Source organism: Coptis chinensis, chromosome 7 (assembly GCF_015680905.1).
Source record: "Coptis chinensis isolate HL-2020 chromosome 7, ASM1568090v1, whole genome shotgun sequence".
Lineage (NCBI taxonomy): Eukaryota > Viridiplantae > Streptophyta > Magnoliopsida > Ranunculales > Ranunculaceae > Coptis > Coptis chinensis.
In genome coordinates this window covers 34673261-34694122 of record NC_141462.1, presented here as the reverse complement: position 1 = coordinate 34694122, position 20862 = coordinate 34673261, and the positions used below count along the sequence as shown (strand labels likewise).

Here is a 20862-nt window from a genome sequence, read left to right as displayed (position 1 = left end):
TGACAATGGCATTGGTCAACTGATTGATCAATCCCAACCTCGTAAGAGTGTTAGAGGCCATATCCCCAAACATCGGTTTGAGATTGAAGGGGAGATAAATGTGACCAATGCACTTATAGAAATATCTGATGAACCTAAAACGTTCAAGGAGGATATTTCTAGGTTCAATACAAGTAAGTGGATGGAAGCTATGAAGGAAGAATTGGAGTCGATGAAGAAAAACAAAGTATGGGACTTAGTTGATCTACCTCCAAACAGGAGATCTATTGGGAATAGGTGGGTTCTCAAGATCAAGAAAAATGCGGAAGAGAACATAGACAAATTCAAAGCCAAGCTTGTTGCAAAAGGTTACACCCAAAAAGAAGGAATAGACTATGAGGACAACTTCTCACCAGTAGTGAGATTTGTCTCCATCTGTCTCCTCTTGTCAATGGTTGCCCACTTAGATTTAGAGCTTTACCAGATGGATGTCAAAACTGCTTTTCTCAATGGAGAATTGCAAGAGGAAATCTATATGGATCAACCCACTGGTTTTTCAATCAAGGGTCAGGAACACAAAGTGTGTAAACTGAATAAATCCATATATGGTTTAAAACATACCTCTAGACAGTGGAATCTGAGATTCCATGAAGCTATGCTTCAAGACAAATTCGAAATGGTAAATGAGGACCATTGCGTATATGTTAAGACATCTAAAAATGGTTTTGTGATTCTATCTCTATATGGGATGACATTTTGTTAGCAGGTAACAACAAGGCATTGATAAATTCCACTAAGGAGTGGTTGTCATTAAACTTCGAAATGAAGGACATGGGTGAAGCTAGTTATGTCTTAGGAGTTAAAATAACTTGGGATCGGCCCAAACGCTTGTTGTCTTTGTCTCAGGAGACATACATCAAGAAGGTTTTGGAAAGATTCAACATGACTGATTGCAAACAAGTGGATCTCCCAGTAAGTCTAGGAGAGTCTTTGAGTTCTAAAATGTCTCCCAAGAATCCTACTGAAACTCAGGCTATGAAAAATGTACCATACTCAAGCGCAGTCGGAAGCCTTATGTATGCAATATTGTGTACAAGGCCAGACATCTGCTATGCAGTTGGGTTAGTATCAAGGTTCCAAACAAATCCTGGGGTCGCACACTGGAAGGCTGTCAAGAAGATAATGAGGTATCTCAAAGGCACCGTGGACTACTCACTTGTCTACCAAGGAAAAGATCTTAAGTTGATTGGGTACTCCGATGCCGATTGGGCTGGAGACCTTGATGAGAGGAAGTCAACTTCAGGATATACCTACATAATGAATGGAGGTGTTATATCCTGGAGCAGCAAGAAGCAAACTTCCATAACACTTTCAACTATGGAAGCTGAGTATATTGCATGTTGCTCTACCACACAGGAGGCTGTATGGCTCAGACGATTCATCAAACACTTGTCAATGTTCTCAAGAGCTGCTGAACCAGTTCACATCTGGACTGACAGCATGGCTGCTCTTACATATGCTAAAGATCCAAAGTACCATGGAAGAACCAAGCATATAGAGTTAAAGTACCACTACGTACGATAAATGATACTGAAGAAGAAAGTGGTTCTACAACATATATTCACTGATCAGATGGTTGCGGATCCACTGACCAAACCTATTCCAAAGGAACTCTTCCTTGCACATGTAAAAATGTTTGGGTTAAAGAGGATGTGATTATGCTAAAAACACTTTGATGGTTTAATGAATAAACGTGCATTCTTTTCAGATCGATTGCATTCTCATTATACTATTTATCATCTCATATGTATGTCAGTAGGGTTGACTGGTTCACTCACATGAACAGTCACTTCCATTTTAAACAGTGGGAGTTTAGCTTGACAAGTCACTAAACCTTGTGGGAAGGGTGGACCTAGTGCCGAGTCATGCCCCTTCTTATAATTGGATAAGAAGAAACATGCTTCATAGGGAAGATTCTGTCTAAACCTACAAACAGTTGTTGCCAAGTGAGAGCAAAGTATCCTTAGAATTGTCATTAGGGATGACAACACTTGCATGGTATGAGTGGACATACAGATATCTATTGTTGAGTAAACAAATTAGATACTCTTGCCATGACATGTTTTCACACAACATGTGTATAGTTGACCACCTGAGAGCAAAAAAATAAATATCCCTAAAAATTCTTGCTATGTGAGCTCTATTGATAAGTTTTTTGTTTAAGACATATCGAATGGTACCCTCCTTGAACTTTTGACCTTGTCAAGAAAATAAGAGGACTACTCGTAATTTTGGTTTGCTCCCCACAAGCTCTTACTAAAAGGTCATTTGGATGCATCATCTTGGGAAGTTGGTAGAACTCGACGACAATAACTTGCGTGCAAAGGGTAAAAGAACTGAAGGTTTATCACACAATCACTGGGATTCTACCTGGCCAGGACAATTGATGATAATTGTGAATCATGTGATACATTTTTTGACTTTATGGTGTGGACTCATAGGGATGAGTGTTATTTGTCAAAGTGATAAAACAAACAGATCTTGGGGTATACACACACTCTCCGGATATTAGATTTCCGGATTCGTCTTCTTTAAGATCACTTTCATGGTAGATCACTGTGTCGTGCTTTTCATTGCGACTTGCTACTTCACAGATATCATGATATGTGTGCTAGGGTCACACGAACCATTTGCCGTGTGAGACACACAAATGGCTGAGCATTCTACTTAAATGCTTCTCATAGAAACCTTCTTCACCGTTGTGGGCGAGTGGGAGATGTTGAAAATAATTATGGATAAACGCCCACCAAGATAAGGATAAACCACTGGGATAAGGATAACCACCAGGTATTGGGATGAGTGTAGGACTCTATCCTAGCCAATATTAGATGAGTATAGGACTCTATCCTTAGCCGATTTTTGGTAAGTATGGGACTCTATCCTATCAAATTTTGAGGAGGTGGGAGAGCTCTATAAATAGACCCCCCCCACCCCTCACACATTGATCATCCCAACAACAAGAAAAGCTCTATCTCCTTTAATGGTGGCCTCCAACGTTTTCTAAAGAAGAAGCTAGTTTTTCGTGGAGATTCCATAGGTGGTAACCTCCATTGCTAGCTATTGTCAGTTCTTGGTTCTTGGTTCGTGAACAAAGGTTGCTTTCCGTTCGTGGTTGGAACCTGACTCTAGCTAAGTTGAGAAGAAGAAGATCTTGAGTGTGCCAAGAACATCATCTTCTCCGGTAGATCAAAGCTTGGAACTTCGAATTGAAAGCTGTGACCAAGGTACGATCTTCTGTTTCCGCTGCGCTATTTTATACATGTGATATAGTGTAATTATACATATTGTAGAAATCATGCATTAGATATTGATAAAAACCCTACACCAATCATAGTCGCAACATATGTAGGGAGAGCCTTGGGCCTCTCACCAAAGGAGCAACATATATTATTTTTGTCAATGAACATTTCAATTTTGCAAGTAGCTAGAGTAGCAAAACATTTCAACATATGTTAGAAAGCAATGCGGGGCATGGGTACAACGGACTTGGACACAGGATATTAGAAACAATTTTTTCTGGACCATGCAGATTCCAAAACATTATTGCTCATGGACATGGAGGTGTGTACTTCTAGCAAGGAAAGATGCAAGACAATTCATCAGATACGTCATTGCTAATGCAGAAACTATTCTTTTATGGCATGACCTGTGGTGTGGTAGTTCTCCTCTCACTCAAAATCCCTTTGCTGTCAGTGAATGGAAGTTCCCCATTGATTGTTAAGTCAGTCAAATCAATAAGAATGGTGCATGGTCACAGGACGAATAAGCCATTGGTTTCCATCAATGTAAGAAACATCTATGAACGGAGTCGCTTCAGAATGATCCAGTTGCTTACTATATGAGGCCCTGGATGTATTTTTTGCTCCAGGTCCTGTACACTCGTACTCACCAAAGAAAACAGTTCTGTCGAACATAACAGGTAAGTATTGGAACACTATGTTTTATAGAATAGCGAATGGAAAATGAAATGTGCTTTGGAGAAATGCACATACTGGTCTCTAGTTGTATCATTCCAATCGTTCCATCCATCTGCAGCAATGACATCAGACATATTGGTCTTAACAAAGACAACCGAGGCATAAGCACCCCATGCTCGCCCAAGCCACACCCTTCCTGAGCCACTAATGTTACAATTTACAAAGGAATATCCTGTGCTTTCGTTCATTGACTGCCTCCCATGAGCTGTGATGGATCCACTTATCCCATTTGAAACTTGATTTGCTATAGAATTGATCCTGCAATCCTGTTTAAACGCCAATGTTAATGTGGGCTTAGCTTGCTCAGCATTTGTTTATAACTAGTTTGGCATAGAGGTGTTAACAAAGTCAAACATTTAGGTGTGAATTATAGTTGTTCTACCTCATACAGTGATCTGGCATTACCAAATATGAAATCTATAGATCCTTGGATAAAACAGTCTTTAAAGTAATGTCTCCCTCGATCATCAAGAAGAGTGTCTTGTGCACCATAGAATCCACAACTATAGAATGCTGCTTGGTCACCCGCAATCCTGAGAGCAACAGCTTGGGCTCCTCCAACACCTGGAGATGGAGGAGGAGCTGTATTCTGCTCCAAAGCCAAATACTTGAGATGGACATGTCAAATGACTAAGTATGGGCCACCAAAAATGATTTGAAGACAAAGCTATCAAGATTACCTGGAAGCTGATGTTGTAAGCGGTGAAGTTCAGAGCTAAAATTGATACTGAAAAACTATCAATTGTGCCTCCTGTGGAGTTTGCAGTGTCATTCCAAGCTATGTATGTCTTCAGATAGCCTTGGCCTTGAAATATTAAATTTGTCTTGTTCGCGTGCACAACCACTTTCTCTCTGCCAGCATATGCAATTTACAAAATCGTATCAGAATTAGCATTTAGATGTTTGTTCTTACAGATACAACGTCACACTTCGCTACTTGTTAATTTTTTTGATGCACCGATTTAGCTCAACTGAGGAACTGACTGGGGTTAGTCACGCCAAAACAGATTGGCATTGTACGTAGGATCTCAAGACTGATGTGTTGAACTAACATCCGGCATGGATACAATCGAAACAAAAAGGAATGTGAATCATAAGAACACTCACCTGTAGATACCGGAGTCGATTAAGATGAGAGTCCTAGTGGAGCTGTAATTAGGAACAGCATCCACAGCTCTTTGTACATGACTGAAGTTAGCACATCCTTTCTGGTCAACTGTTAACACAAGAGCCACATTATACTCAGACGTAATAGTAGAATTCCACTTTACCTTATTACAGTCGGTCCTATGCTTCCTATGATGGTGGTTTCGATGATGGTGCCCTGATACTCTATGCACGAAATAGTACAATGACGAATAAATGTCGTCTAGCTTCAACATTTTGATCGCTCCATCGACAATGTCTACATGAAAACTATAATTAATACTCGTAGTTGAAGAGGGAGGACTGGTTTTGATAGTAAGAAGAATGGAGAAAAGTAAAACAGAGAAGCCTGAAAGCCAAAAGAAGCTTGTTTTAGTCCTTCTAGTAAAGGCACTGTGGTCGTTGTTCATTTTATGTTTAAGGAGTGTAGGGCGAACAAGTTCTCTTTATGACAGTTTTATTTGTGAAGAAGTGATGATTGGCGTGGGAGGTAAGATATATGATGCGTTTGTGTAAGTTTGATGATTGTAACTTACATTTGCTTGAAGTAAGTGGAGGGAGGTGGAAAAGTTCAAGTGAAGTAGAATGGTGAATGCACACGCAAAGCCAGGAAGGAAAAATTGAGAATTTGGCCACGACTGGTTCATTTTTTATGTCCAGAAGAAGTTCTGCTTACCTAGAAAATAAATAAATAAAATTTTCGCGCTTGACCTCTTAATCGTTTGTTTGATTTATTTATTTTTCATATCAATAAATATATTTCTAATTTTTTTTTTAAAAAAAAAAAAAAAAAAGAGAGAGAGAGAGAGTATAAGAAATATAGTGGAACTGTTTGAGGAACTTCGGCAAGTCAGATATCCCAAGCAGACGCATTCTTCCTAATTAGCAGTTTTGCCTACTTTCATGTTTCGTACGCGCCACTTGTTAGATGCACAATCCCTTTGATATACATTGTTGTGCCTCTTTTCATCAGCTGGGGCGTTTAATTAGAAAGGGTTGTCTACATCGTCAACAAACTTAACCAATCCTTTTCTGCACAGAAGATCATGCTATACAGTACATGTTTTCTTCTTTACCATTATCTCTGTTAATTAAGAACTGCTCAATGTATTCCTGCTAACTGTCTTCTTTCCCAATAACTATATATAGATCATTAAGACGAAGATCTCATATGAAGTGCTGCCAGATTGGCATAAACTCCATTTTCTATGTTGAGTAATTCCTCGTGCTTTCCTTTCTCAGTGATGATTCCGTTCTTGATCACTGCAATTAGATCTGCATTCTTGATTGTGGACAATCCAACAATTGTAGTTCGACTTACCATAACTCTGTCCAGGGCACCTTGAACCACTCGTTCTGATTCAGCATCAAGTGCGCTTGTCGCCTCATCTGATAGCAATTTTTTTTTGGCTCTTTGACCATTGCACGTGCAACCCCTTGCATTGTTTTGTTTTCAAGTTTCAATGAGGAAATGAAGTACAAGGTTACGTCTTCTAATGTATAGAAATGATGTGATGTAATTGAAGCTTTCAACCTGTTCCAACCCACTTATGAACTTGTGGGCATTTGCTAATTCAGCTGCAGCCATTATGTCACAGCCTCTGTTGCATTTCCCTGTTTCCCGTAGGCAATGTTAGCTCGAATTGTGTCATTGAAACAACACTGGTTCTTGACTGACCAGGCCCATTTGTTCCCTCAACCACCTAATCTGAAAGTCACGAATATTGATCCCATCTAGTGTAATATGACCCAAATCCGGGTCATAAAATCATTGCAACAAGCCAACAAAGATATTGCAGAGGACTTTCCGGAACCACTTTCTCCTACCAAAGAGAAATGAATACCAGTTACTAGCTATTATAAGATGATCTGTTAAAATAGCGGTTTTCACTGATAGATAAATTCCAAACAAGTTTTTTTGTAACTAGTAATATTGTGTGTTTAAAGAAAATTTAATACATTTACTCTCTGATAGTATAAGATACCTTGTAGGGATCAATGACCAAGCAAATGTCGATCAATATTTGCACATCAGGCCTTCTTGGGTACTTGAAGTTAACACTACGAAACTGAATTTCACCCTTTATGTCTCCAAGTGCCATTCCAGAGTCATCACCTGAGTCTATCTTTGACTTTCGGTCAAGAATTGCAAATAAGGAAGCAGTAGAATCCTTGGCTGTACCAGAATCTGGTATGTAGGAGCTTGATTCTGAGATCCCAATAGCAGCCACAAAAAGAGAAAAGAAAACCTGCGAAGCACCCCAGGCACAACTGATTAAACAACTTGAGGTGCACTGTGATGTTGATATTGAAGTGTACTACTACTACGAAACAAGTTCTTGTATAGAATGTCAAATCTTGTGAACAAACGTGAGAGAAGAGGAATCTTACACTAAAAACCTATGGAAATGTTGTCTTGCCATCCAGCACAAGTTGTGCTCCAGCAAAGAATCATGCCGCATAGAAAGAAAAAAGAAAGCAAATGGAAAGACCAAACCTGATCCCACTAACCAACCCTTGCCTTATCCCTGTTTTCCTGGGACCTTCACATTTCCTTTTGTACAATTGCATGACCTTCTCTTCAGCACAGAGTGAAGAGACCGTCCTCATATTACCAACTGCATCATTAGCAATCTGACTAGCCTCCTCATATACCATCAGCAACCATTAAATGACAATGACTACAGACCAATGAATTAAGACTAGTACTAGCATGCTAAACAGGTTATCCTTACAGATTTCCAGGAAGCCCTAAAAGACATGTAAATCTGCATCTGTTTCATAATTTAAATTGTGTAGAAATAGGATATCTGATTTCAGTTATTTGAAGCACGACCTAAGATCCTGTGTAGGAACTTACAAAAACTCCAGATTACTGAATTATCTTTCCATATTGCTTAAAAAACGTCGATTATTGCGTGAAATGTATTTAAAATGAAAGTCAAGTTTTAAGGCAAAACCTTTGCATCTGCAGTGAATCCTTTCATGAACTTCATTTGAACCCATCCATTAAATCCTACTACAGGTAGCATAACAAGAACTATCATAGCCAATTGCCAACATGCAATTGTTGTTGCCGCATTTTGAACAAGAAGTGCAAGTGCATCCCCAACAACGCCACACACATTTGCTGCATCTGCAGAGAGCCTTGCACCAATGACAGCACTCAAGTGCTCAGGCTCATCAAACGAACTAACCTCCATGTGAACCACCAACTGGAAGCACATTATTGACCTAATACGTTTTACCAATCTACATCCTGCCACACCAAAGCAGTACGCCCTTGCGGATGATGCTAGAAATGATACTATGCCAACAGAGACAAATATGAGTGACCATGGCCAGAACCTTGAGTCCTTCCGAAGGTCACTTGGTGGGTTCATAGAATGTTTTGACCATACCGGAGAAGAGTATACCAAAACCTGGAAATACAATTCCATTGACTATTGCAGCTATAGCACCTAGGGTTAGCACTGGGATTTCTGGCTTGTTTAGATAGGCAAGGCGAAAGAGTGGACTTTGGTTTCCATTGGTGCACTTTCTTGGACGTTAAATTCTGCAGGTAGTCCAACTGAGACAGAGAAAGAATGGCGGCTGTTGTTTCCGACAACAGATGATCCATGAATTATGTGTTGCTTCAGCTGCTTTCCAGACTGTTTTGACACTGCAGGTGCACTTTCTTGACCAGTACGTGGTTGCCTGGTTTTCTGGTTCGCTTTTCTATTCTTGCATGCATATGAGTTGGCAATATGCTCCATCCGGATCCTTGAGGAGCTCTGATAGTGACAAACTTAGATATTACGTGTATAGGTAGAAGAAAGAGGTTTCCTCTTGTAATATCTGTACTGCTTCCACCAAAATAAAACGGTTCCGGTGCTAAGATCTCTGGCACAAGGGATAGGTGCGCAGACTGCAATCTAGCTACATAGCCAGTTAAAACAACATCAAGCAGTTCTTATCGATGCATTTCCCTCGAAGGTTACAGCATCTTGAAATAGTAGAAAGAAGATTTTCATATACATGTTTGATCTTCAATATAATCCCGACATGAACGGTGAATCTTATTGCTGAGAGGTATGCTAATGCAACTTCTACAACGACAAATGGGTAAGCTCACTGATGATATATGTATATTCCTTATTGGCGTCCTTAGCAAAGCCTAATAGATGCCACTATAGATTGTTTTGAGGATTTGAGTGAAGTTATACACAGTATGAGGTAATTTAGTTCTCCCTATTAAAATATGCATAGTCTGATGCTCACTTTTCCTTCTTTCTATAATATTTCTCAACAATACAGATGCTCTTAAATCCAGTGAAGAAGAGAATTGGCCTAGGGGAAACAATGCACGATAAATATGCAAATATTTGTCTAATAAAATTTTACTACATCAAATGTAAGTATCTTTAAGATCATTACCTTTTTCAACAATCTTCCCTTGATGAATAACAGCAATCGTTTCAGAGTTCTTCACAGTGCTCAAGGGATGGGCAACAATAACAGTAGTTCAGTTGAACCATGATCCTTTCCAAAGCCTCTTGCACTATTCTCTCAGATTCCATATCAAGTGCACTTGTAGCTTCATCCAGAAGTAGAATCCTTGCTTCTTTTAGGATTGCTCTAGCTATAGCAACTCTCTGCTTCCACCCCCAGACAGTTGAGTTCCATGTTCACCAACCATCGTGTCTAACCCCTGAATGGATAACAGACCACGACATGTTTATCAACACTTCGCCTTGTACCAATCAAATAAGTTAGTATTTTATGGAAATATTTATGGAAATGAAGTAATCTATGGAAAAAGTTCAAGTTCTTCTGTTAAGAGATGATTTTGATAGAATATACTACTCACAAACAGGTCCAGTTATCTTGGGTGTCCTAGGAAAATGAAGAAATGAACAATGGCTATATAAATTGATCACCTAAGAGAAATAGTAAATGAAGCTATAGTCCTATTAAGAGAATATTCTAAACAGCTAGTAGCAACCATGGTCAAAGATAATATACCTGAGGCAGTTTATCAATAAACTTGGTAGCATTGGCAAGCCCAGATGCAGCAACAATTTCTTCAAGCGTAGCACCTTCCTTCCCATATGCTATATTATCTCAAATGCTGGAAGTAATTAGAACTGGTTCCTGGCTGACAAGCCCAATTTTCTCTCTGATCCATCTCAGCGGAAATTCCTTGAGATTTATACCATCTATAAGAACCTCACCAGCTTGTGGGTCATAAAATCTCTCGATGAGACTGACTACTGTCGATTTACCACTTCCACTCTGTCCAACTAAAGCTGTAGTTGTTCCATTAGGCATACAAAGAGAAAATCCACTGAAAATTTGTTCGTCTGGTCGAGCTGGATAACTAAAGTAAACATCCCTTAATTCAATATCTCCGCAAATATCATCCATTATATGGCCACTGGTGTCAGATGCATCTATTTGTGGCTTCCTGTTAATTGTTTTAAACATCTTGGATGCTGCAGACTTTCCAGAAGCAAAGGAATTCAGGCAAGGTGATGCCTGCGCTAAAGATCTGAAACACAAATAAAAGGTACACCGTTTGAATTTCTAAAAAAGATCAACCAAAGTGTAGGAAGCCCTGAAGCACTTTGCAACTTACAGGGATCCAGTTAACATGGCAAGAATTATATTCACAACATCACCTCCTGTATACCCTTTATTTTCGAGTATCATCCTCGAACCAAACCATAAGTACTGAAAAGGGCAAACATAAATGCCCCAATTCCTCGTCCGGAAGCTAAGCCCTCTTGGACGCCATATTTGTAAGCATTTTTCAGAGATTGATTGTATTTAGCTATAGTTTGCTTCTCCCCAGTACATTATGCAACCTGTTTAGTGACCATTAGGTATGCAACTGGAATGAAATAAAAAATGAAGAGGGAGAACAAAAGTCTTCTTTGTCAAGAAGAGTATTTGATAATACATAAGCATGAATTCAGTTCTCAAAATGGTCACATACAGTTATGATTGAGTTGATTGTTTGTTCTACAATATTTCCTGCTTGGGACTTGGGAGTAGGCAGTTTGTCCACAAGATGCCATCTTTGCTCCTACAATTGCTCAGCTGCCCCACAGATCACAAGAGGCGGAATTACAGATACCATCACAAGGTTAGAAGCCAGCCTTTAATGAATGCTATCGCAAAACCTCCTATAAACGTTGAAACCAGCTGTATAGATTTGCCAACCTACACGAGGAAACAAATGTCGATCAGTAGCCGTTGATTTCTCAGTTTGATGCGATGCATTGAGTGGTAAAGATGGTACCTTCTCACCAATGGCACCATGAATGAGATTACTGTCACCCGTGTTTGTTTCATTAGAGTAATACTATGAGTAATACTATACGTACCAACAACTCCACCAACAAATTATACCAACAGACACGTGGATATCCATTTTACCTTTGGTTACAATTCTCTTTCATTTTAATTTCAAAACACACGTGGAACCCATTTCACACTTACTTGCAAATTCTACTACCACTTTAACTTAAATTTTTTATATAAAAAATACTGGATAATTTCTCAATTAGACCGTGATAATGTCAATTCCTTCTCAATTAGATCACAAATTGCTACTCAGCGCATTTTGTCAGCAACTAGTGGGATAATGTCAGCAACGTTTTGCACTGAGTTGCTGACAATGTTCGAATTGGGAACACATTGACATTATCATGGTCTAATTGAGAAATTACCCAAAAATACTAGCCCTATGATTACTATTTTCTCTCAAAAAATTTCTCGCTTTTTTACTCTTCAATGAATCTTCAACACATTTTATTTTTTTTCTTCTACACCAGCAAAGTTTTATTAGACTAGCATTAAAGAGACACAAGTCACAACTATAGCAAGACAAACAGAATTAATCATATAATAGATTTTTTAGAATTGGTTCACAATTCTTATTAGTCTATTAGATATGTATTGAGAGATGCAAATGATCAATTCAAAAAACCAATTCATCCATCCATAGTAGGAGAAAACTATCGTCAGTTGCTAAAAAAAACTATTCCATTTATACAATGTGTATACAATGTGTGCTTGTATATATATTTTTATATATACAATGTGTATACAATGTGTGCTCGTGTATACAATGGTTCACAATTCCTATTTTCTTTTGGGTTATTTTGGGTTTGTTCAAACCAAGGCCCAAAATATCGCCGAGATATCCAAGATATCGCCGATATATCTCGTTTTTTGGGATACACGAGATAAAAATATTTGATATATCTCCACCGAATATTGAATATTGTTTTTTCCGATATATATCATAATTTTTGATATATCAAGATATATCGACCGATATATACGATATATCCATTATAAATTGTTGACTTTGACTGATTTTTATTAATATATCAACGATATTTCTGATATGATCGACGATATTTCTAATATAATCAACGACATTTCTGATATTTTCCAATATATCGACATACAAAACAAAATTTTGACTAGTCAAAAAAAAAATAGACATCTCCTATATTTTCGATATATCTCGTTTTTTGGGTACACGATATATTGTCCGAATTCGATATTTTGGTTCTTGGTTCAAACTATCTCACTAAATCACTAATCAACTAATGGAATATTGTACAATCAAATTTAACAATTGCATATATGCTAATTAGTTCTTAACAATTGATTTGGGATGCTAAAATAAAAGAAACAAGAAAACATAAAACATAGGTGAAATATATAGAAGATGGTTCAGCGGCAAAAAAATGGAGAAGACGGGACTAATTCATTTTGGGGATCAGAAATTCAGAACTTGATTGCTTATCTAAGGTTATTTTCGTCATTTGAAATTAAAATGAGAGAATTGTAACCAAAGGTGAAATGGATCTTTACGTGTCTGTTGGTATAATTTGTTAGTGGAGTTGTTGGTACGTATAGTATTACTCATCACTCCTCTCCCCTGTGAGCTGTGACCATCCTATGAAAAATGACACACTGAAGTTGTTGCAACATCAATGTCGCTGTACTGAAAATAAAAGTCAAAAATCTTTTTTGTTTCACCCAAACACTTATTCTCTTTCTATTCTCATTTTTCCATTCTTATTTTGCTATTCTCATCTTTTCCACATAGCAAACCATCTATTCCATTGATTTTTCATAGTGCAACATTGATATTACAGTGATTTTTATGGTGCAACATTGATGCTGAAGTGATATTTCTCGGTGCAACATTGATGTTGCAGTAATTTTTATGGTACAACATTGATGCTGAAGTGATATTTTTCGGTACAACATTGACGTTGCAGTGGTTGTCATGGTGCAACATTGATGTTGCAGTGATATTTCTCTGTGCAATATTGACATTGCAGTGGTTTTCATGGTGCAACATTGATATTGTAATGATATTTCTTTGTACAACATTGACGTTGCAGTGGTTTTCATAGTACAACATTGATGTTGCAGTGGTATTTCTCGATGCAACATTGATGTTGCAGTGGTGGTTTTTCATATTGCAATATTGATGTTGCAGTGCCACATCACTGTGTCGATCAACTGTGTCAAAGAAGATTCTCTGTGTCAGTGTAGAATTATTCTCCAGCATGCTACCTCTAAAAGATCACAAACACAGTTCACTCAGTATGTGCATTTCAAACAGTTTTTGAGTACTACATTGTGTTGGCGTTATCCCTCACATGAGGAGAAAAGGAGTTATACTTGCGTGGATAAGCCTGAGCGCGACCTGCGCTCTTGCCTTGACGAACCTCCAGGTGATTTAGCGTGCCCCACGCCCATGCCTATTTTTTGGAGAATTCTATTTTTGTGGACCGCGAGTTTGCAATACAGGTTGGGGTTTTTGGCAAAACCTAACTAAGTCAGAAGACACGAAAATAAACAGCACACAGAGAGGAAACCCAATCTTGAAAGCAATCAAGATTGAGAGATAACATTTATAGATAAACAACCCTGTAAAGAGAGAGGAGTGATCTAGTAAGGTGAGAGACTGCAAGGAGTTATTGTAATCTTCCTTCCCACTTTATAAAAGGATTAACTCTTGTGAAAATAGGCACCATTGGCCAAACCACGGTATATCTTTGTGTTGTGGTATGCTTTTACTGCTTTATATTATTATCTGTTGTTAATAGTTGTTTAACGAGTTGGGCATGTTAGTTTGGTTGTAGGGAATATTTAGATTGTTGATTGGAGTGGTTATTGTTCAAATACAAGTTATCTATGTAGTGGGGAATCGATTGGTATCGGTGTTTAACCCCAATAAGTGATATCAAAGCCATGTTAGATTAGTCTAGGGTGTTATCCAAATCTTGGTCGAAAGGTGTTTGACAAAACTCCTGAGAGAAGATTTGAGTTTAAATAATTTGGAGAGATGGACAATTCCGTGAACGCTCGCATGACGAGTCTGAATAGGAAGAACTACACCATTTGGAAAGCCAAGATGGAAGACTTGCTTTATTGCAAGGACTTAGCACAACCTATTGAGAATAGAGGAGAAAGACCAAAAACGATTGTTGCGGCTGAGTGGAGCAAGCTTGACAGAAAAGCAATTGGATACATTCGACAGTGGATTGACGACAGTGTCTCTCACCATGTATTCCAAGAGACTACAGCTTTTGGCTTGTTGAAGAAACTCGAAGACCTCTATGAGAGGAAGTCGGGCGGAAACAAAGTGTTGGTCATTAAGAAGTTTGCCAACACGAAGTACCAAGAAGGTTCTTTAATGTCTGAGCATCTTAACGAAGTACAGAATACCATCAATCAGATGCATTTGATGAAGATTAATTTGGGAGACGAAGTTGAGACTTTGTTTCTATTAGGCTCTCTACCTAAAAGTTGGGAGACATTAGCAGTTTCTCTACACGGAGTAGCCAAGGATGGAATAGTTACCATGGAGATGCCTACCGCGTCTTTGTTGAATGAGGAGACTAGAAGGAGTTCAAAAGGCAACTCCTCTCACTCAGAGATCCTTATCACAGAGAAACAGGGGAGAGGTAGAAACAGAAAACCATCTCGTTCTAGAGGTGATGACAGAAGTAAATTTAAGGGTGAAGCTATAACTCCTAAGGTAGAGAGGCAATGTTACTATTGTGCCACCAAGAGTCACTTCAGATATGAATGCAGAACATTGAAGAGAGATGAGAAGAATAACTATGTACATGAAGACATGGTGCAGAGGAATGAAAATACAGACAGAGATACTACCGCACTAGTCGACGACCTAGTGGGAAGATTGTGTGTATGTTGTCTTAGTACCTCATGCCAGGATATAGAGTGGGTGATAGATACAGGAGCATCCTATCACGTCACACTACACAGGGAATTCTTCACTACCTACAGTTGTGGTGAATATGGTGAAGTGAAAATGGATAACAGTAGAGTCTCGAAGATTATAGGCATTAGAGATGTTCATATAGAAACCAATGTCGGCTACACTTTGACACTCAAGGATGTAAGACATGTCCCTGACATTCAGCTAAGCCTAATGTCGGCTGGAAAGTTAGATGACGATGGCTTTGTAAACTCGTTTGGTAACGGGGTATGGAAACTGAGCAGAAGTTCCATTGTAGTAGCCAGAGGGAAGAAAACTTGTTTTCTTTACAATACACAGGCTAGTTTGTGTAAAGCAGAAGTGAATGCGGCAGAAGAAAAAGCTTCCTCCGAACTGTGGCACAAGAGACTGTGTCATATGGGCATAAAAGGGATGGAAGTTCTTACTAAGCAAAAGGCATTGCCAGACATTAAAGGTACACATTTAAATACATGTACTCACAGTTTGGCAGGAAAGCAACACAGGGTGTCTTTCCAAAGATTCTCGTCTCACAGAAAGGACAATGTCCTTGAACTAGTGCACACAGACTTATGTGGTCCTATAAAAGTGAAGTCCCACAGGGGAGCTTTATACTTTGTGACCTTCATTGATGATGCGTCAAGAAAGGTATGGGCATATAGTCTGAAGACCAAGGATGAAGTACTTTGCGTGTTTGAGAAATTCCACAGCATGGTGGAAAGAGAGACTGAGAAATTGTTGAAGTGTATTTGCTCAGATAATGGGGGTGAGTACATTGGGTCGTTTGAAGAGTATTGCTAGAGTCATGGGATTCGTCATGAGCAAACCGTTCCCAAGACACCGCAACAGAATGGAATAGCAGAGAGAATGAACCGTACCATTGTAGAGAGGATGAGATGCATGCTATCTCACTCTAAGCTACCTAGAACCTACTGGGTAGAAGCAATTAATGCGTACAATCGTGCATGTGATCAACCTATCGCCATCAAAGCCTCTGAATAGTGACTATCCAGAGAGAGTATGGTCAGGTAGAGATATTGATTATGGATACTTGAGGGTATTTGGGTGCAAGGCATTTGTGCATATTCTGAAAGATGAGATATCCAAACTTGATGACAAAGCCAAGCATTGCATTTTTCTGGGTTATGGAGATGAAAAGTTTGGTTACAAACTCTATGATCCGATTAACAAGAAGGTAATCCGAAGTCGAGATGTTGTGTTCTTGGAAGACCAAACCATAGCAGACTTTGAGAAGGGTGAGAAGCTATAGGCTTTCACTAATGATCTTGTTAATTCAGAACCAGAAGTTCCTACTATAGAATGTGCTGAAGGCATTGAGAATACAGAGAACCATGAGTTTGAAGCTCATGATAAGAATCCTATTACTTATGATGGGATAGAACCTATTGGTATAGAAGATGCAGATGAAGTGCATGAACCACCACCGAGCAAGCGAAGTGCATCCCGGAGGCAGGCAGCGGATGGGGCAAGGAGGTCAGACTGAGAGAGACTAGCTTCAACCAGATATCCACCACATACGTACGTTCTGCTATCGGATGGTGGAGAACCTATGTACTATCAAGAGGCACTTGAAGGTACAGACAAAGAAAAGTGGTTGAATGGCATGCATGACGAGATGAATTATTTGCATAAGAATCACACTTATGAGTTAGTTGAGAAGCTGCAAAGAAGAAAAATTCTCAAGAATAAGTGGATCTACAAGGTCAAACATGAGGAGAACAATCCACACCCAAGGCACAAAGCTCGCCTTGTTGTGAAGGGATTTGGTCAAAGGAAAGGTATTGACTTTGATGAGATTTTATCTCCTGTAGTGAAGATGACTTCTATCCGAGTGGTATTGGGTATGACCGCAAGTATGAACTTAGAGGTTGAGTAACTAGATGTTAAGACAATCTTTCTTCATGGAGACCTTGAAGAAGATGTCTACATAGACCAGCCAGAGGGGTTTAAGGTCAAAGGCAAGGAGCACCTAGTATGCAAGCTGATAAAGAACTTGTATGGGTTGAAGCAAGCACAGAGACAGTGGTACATAAAGTTTGATTCTTTTATGGCGAAGAAAGGATACAAGAAGTCTGCTTCCGATCATTGTGTGTTTGTTCAGAGATTTCCATATGGAGATTTTATAGTGCTCTTGTTATATGTGGATGATATATTGATAGTTGGCCCAAACATTAACAAGATATCCAAGCTGAAGAAAGACTTGAGTAAGTCCTTTGAGATAAATAATTTGGGTCAAGCAAAGAAGATACTTGGGGTGCGGATCACTCATGACAGAAAGAGTAGAAAGTTGTGGCTTTCTCAAGAAAGCTACATTGAGAAGGTGTTGAAGAGATTCAACATGGATCAAGCGAAACCAGTTAGTTGTCCGATTGGCGGCCAATTCTGCATGACCAAAGAGATGTGTCCAAAGGGTGAGCATGAGCAAAGTCAAATAGAAAAGATTCCTTATGCATCCACAGTGGGCAGTTTGATGTACGCAATGGTGTGTATAATATCGGATATTGCTTTCGCCGTTGGTGTTGTAAGCCGATTTCTGTCAAATTTGGGTAAGGAACATTGGGAAAGTGTTAAGTGGATATTGATATATCTCAAGGGCACTTCCAAATCATGTTTGTGTTTTGGTGGAAATAAGCCCTTACTTGAAGGCTATACTGATGCAGACATGGCAGGTGATGTTGAATTCGATGAAGTCAGCCGATTATCCGGGTTACTTTTGTAGGGGGAGCAGTTTCTTGACAATCTAAGTTGCCAAAGTGTGTTGCCCTCTCCACTACAGAAGCCGAGTATATTGCAGTCATTGAGTGTTGCAAAGAGATGCTATGGATGAAGATGTTCTTCGACGAAGTAGGACTAAAGCAGAAACAGTTTGTAGTTCTATGTGACAGTCAGAGCGTCATCCATTTGAGCAAGAATCCGAGTTTTCATTCTAGATCCAAGCACATACATGTGCGTTATCATTGGATTAGAGAAGTATTCGAAGACAAGCATTGAGAAGATCCATACCGACAAGAATGGGTCGGATATGATGACCAAAGTCTTACTGAAAGGTAAGTTTGATATTTGATGTGCTACTACTGGAATGGTAGCAGACTCCTCCTGTTGATTTGGAAATTGCATGGAGGTATCCCCCCTCACTGTTCGGGAGGGAGAGATTATTGGCGTTATCCCTCATATGAGGAGAAAAGGAGTTATGCTTGCGTGCATAAGCCTGAGCGTGACCTGCGCTCAGTTTGTTCTTGCTCGAAGCGCAACCCGCGCTCTTGCCTTGACAAACCTCCAGACGATTTAGCACGCCCCGCGCCCATGCCTATTTTTCGGAGAATTCTATTTTTGTGGACCGCGAGTTTGCAATACAGGTTGAGGGTTTTGGCAAAACCTAACTAAGTCAGAAGACACGAAAATAAACAGCACACAGAGAGGAAACCCAATCTTGAAAGCAATCAAGATTGAGAGATAACTTTTATAGAGAAACAACTCTGTAAAGAGATAGGAGTGATCTAGTAAGGTGAGAGACTGCAAAGAGTGATTGTAATCTTCCTTCCCACTTTATAAAAGGATTAGCTCTTGTGGAAGTATGCACCATTGGCCGAACCACGATATATCTTTGTATTGTGGTATACTTTTATTGCTTTACATTATTATCTGTTGTTAATAGTTGTTTAGCGAGTTGGGCATGTTAGTTTGGTTGTAGAAAATATTTAGATTGTTGATTGGAGTGGTTATTGTTCAAATATAAGTTATCTGTGTAGTGAGGAATCGATTGGTATCGGTGTTTAACCCTAACACATTGATCACTCAATTCTTAAGTTTATTTCTTTGCACTTACGTAAGAATGATGCTAAGCCAGACCCCACAACCAAGTAAACAAGTCTTAGTGCCACCTGAAGATGAAAACCACAGATGCCCTAAGGCTTTGTTGGATGCCAATACATGCTCAAAACAGAGCAAGAGAACAGGGTTTTGATAGAACAGTATTTGCTAAATCCAAATGGGATGTTTTGGAGTTTCAATGGACTTTGTCTGTGATTCCTTGGAACTATAAAACTCAAGAGCACGAGCATATTCTACCAGCTTCGTATGCTTGTAAGCAGTCTTAATTGATAGTGTTCAAAAGTAAACAGTAATAAATTAATGATTGAGATTAAACACGGGTTGTGTACCTTGGATACTTCCCGAACCAAATCTTTGTTATCTGCGTTTTGTCCGAAAGAGTCGATTATATCTCCAATCAAATAGGTCATAAGTGGTGTGGATAATCCATTTGCAAGAGCAGCTACAATCCCCACTATCATCAACATGACATCTTTGAAGTCCACAAAGGAAGAATGGAACAGTGACGGCACTCTCCTCAACTATCTGCTTCTTCCCTGATTGTTTTTGTTGTCCTGTCATTCCCAAGCTTTCACCTGTATCTCGTACAGGAGAGTGACTCATCGAATCCAAGCCATCCGCACTGGCCATGCCACAATCTCTAGTACTTGGTATCCTTATATCTTGTAGAAAATTTGAAGATTAGGACATCAGATTTAAGTTTGAAGTTAGACATCAATAATCAAAGCAAGATGAGCATAATTGATTTGACTTTGAATTTCAATAATATATGCCATGGTAAAATGACAAGAAACAAAAATATCAACTCTTTCTCAGAACTTCACTTAGTTTTTCTGTTCTCCAATGTCTTTAGAATCACAATTACGAAAATCAGTACCATGACATGGTGTAGTGAACAATATAATTCCTTTGAGAAGTTAGCAACTGAAGTTTGATTTTGAGGGTACATATATAAAAGAGTTGAACAAAAAGAACGCCATATAGTCATATAGTCAAATAGATACTTCAACGCCAAAGCCAAAACCAAGTGCAGATCGAGTCCCATACACAAAGAAAAAACAGTTAAACTTATCAATCAGCAAGAGATGTCAGTCATAGAATTAGTGGTAAACAAAGCAATGTGGGTTGAAATTTAAGTTTAACCGAACGAAGGTCATTTTTCGTTTTGGCGTTTTGAATATCAGGTTTTTTGATTGGCATAAATTGTTTTAACAACATTGAGGTTGCATTTCAGTTGATGGGCAACAGAGAGAATGGAAGCAGTGAAAGGCAACGCAGGATTCCTATCACCTTCTTCTACACTGAGGACTTCCCTCATATAATTCCGCTGCCCAGTGGACCAATCTTATAGTGTTTACTAGGAAAATTTCAAGGATGAGAAAAACTATATGAACACACATAGAGTTAATTCACTTTCAAGTTGACGTGCTATTACCATGAAGCATGAAAAGGAAACTCAATACCATTAGAGTCCACATGCATCTGTATTAAACGCTTAACAACAAAGCAGCACAACACCATGTTAAAAACAAACAATGATCAAACTGTGAGGAACTATAATAATAC

At 39.0% G+C, this 20862-nt stretch overlaps 1 protein-coding gene and 1 pseudogene across 3 annotated transcripts; both read right to left on the bottom strand.

The window, feature by feature from the left end:
• Window positions 1–3385: 3385 nt before the first annotated feature.
• On the bottom strand, window positions 3386–5950 carry LOC147487238 (putative pectinesterase 14). 2 transcript variants are annotated; one of them, XM_086570568.1, is made up of 5 exons: window positions 5124–5950; window positions 4697–4868; window positions 4399–4623; window positions 4032–4282; window positions 3386–3942 (listed from the first exon to the last, which is right to left on the bottom strand). In XM_086570568.1, the coding sequence occupies exons 1-5, from the start codon at window positions 5570–5572 to the stop codon at window positions 3771–3773; spliced, it is 1269 nt and encodes a 422-aa protein (XP_086426694.1). In that variant the 5' UTR covers window positions 5573–5950; the 3' UTR covers window positions 3386–3770. The 2 variants fall into 2 exon arrangements, with proteins under 2 accessions (XP_086426694.1, XP_086426695.1); XM_086570569.1 differs by having other exon boundaries at window positions 4399–4605.
• A 220-nt stretch (window positions 5951–6170) lies between these two features.
• LOC147487237 (ABC transporter B family member 21-like) lies at window positions 6171–19926 on the bottom strand (annotated as a pseudogene). Its single transcript, XR_015202784.1, has 11 exons — window positions 19872–19926; window positions 19626–19768; window positions 11449–11511; window positions 11143–11369; window positions 10783–11011; window positions 10170–10695; window positions 9576–9855; window positions 8124–8944; window positions 7554–7821; window positions 7148–7411; window positions 6171–7016 (listed from the first exon to the last, which is right to left on the bottom strand). The product of XR_015202784.1 is annotated as an ABC transporter B family member 21-like (transcript).
• Window positions 19927–20862: the final 936 nt, after the last annotated feature.

What these genes read in the sequence shown, in the direction of transcription:
- LOC147487238 (XM_086570568.1), bottom strand. Translation starts at nt 5,572, where the DNA reads ATGAACAACGACCACAGTGCCTTTACTAGAAGGACTAAAACAAGCTTC. An exon ending in ATCGACTCCGGTATCTACAG is followed by an intron (nt 4,869 to 5,123) that starts GTGAGTGTTCTT and finishes ATATGCTGGCAG; the next exon opens with AGAGAAAGTGGTTGTGCACG. An exon ending in AATGATACAACTAGAGACCA is followed by an intron (nt 3,943 to 4,031) that starts GTATGTGCATTT and finishes TATGTTCGACAG; the next exon opens with AACTGTTTTCTTTGGTGAGT.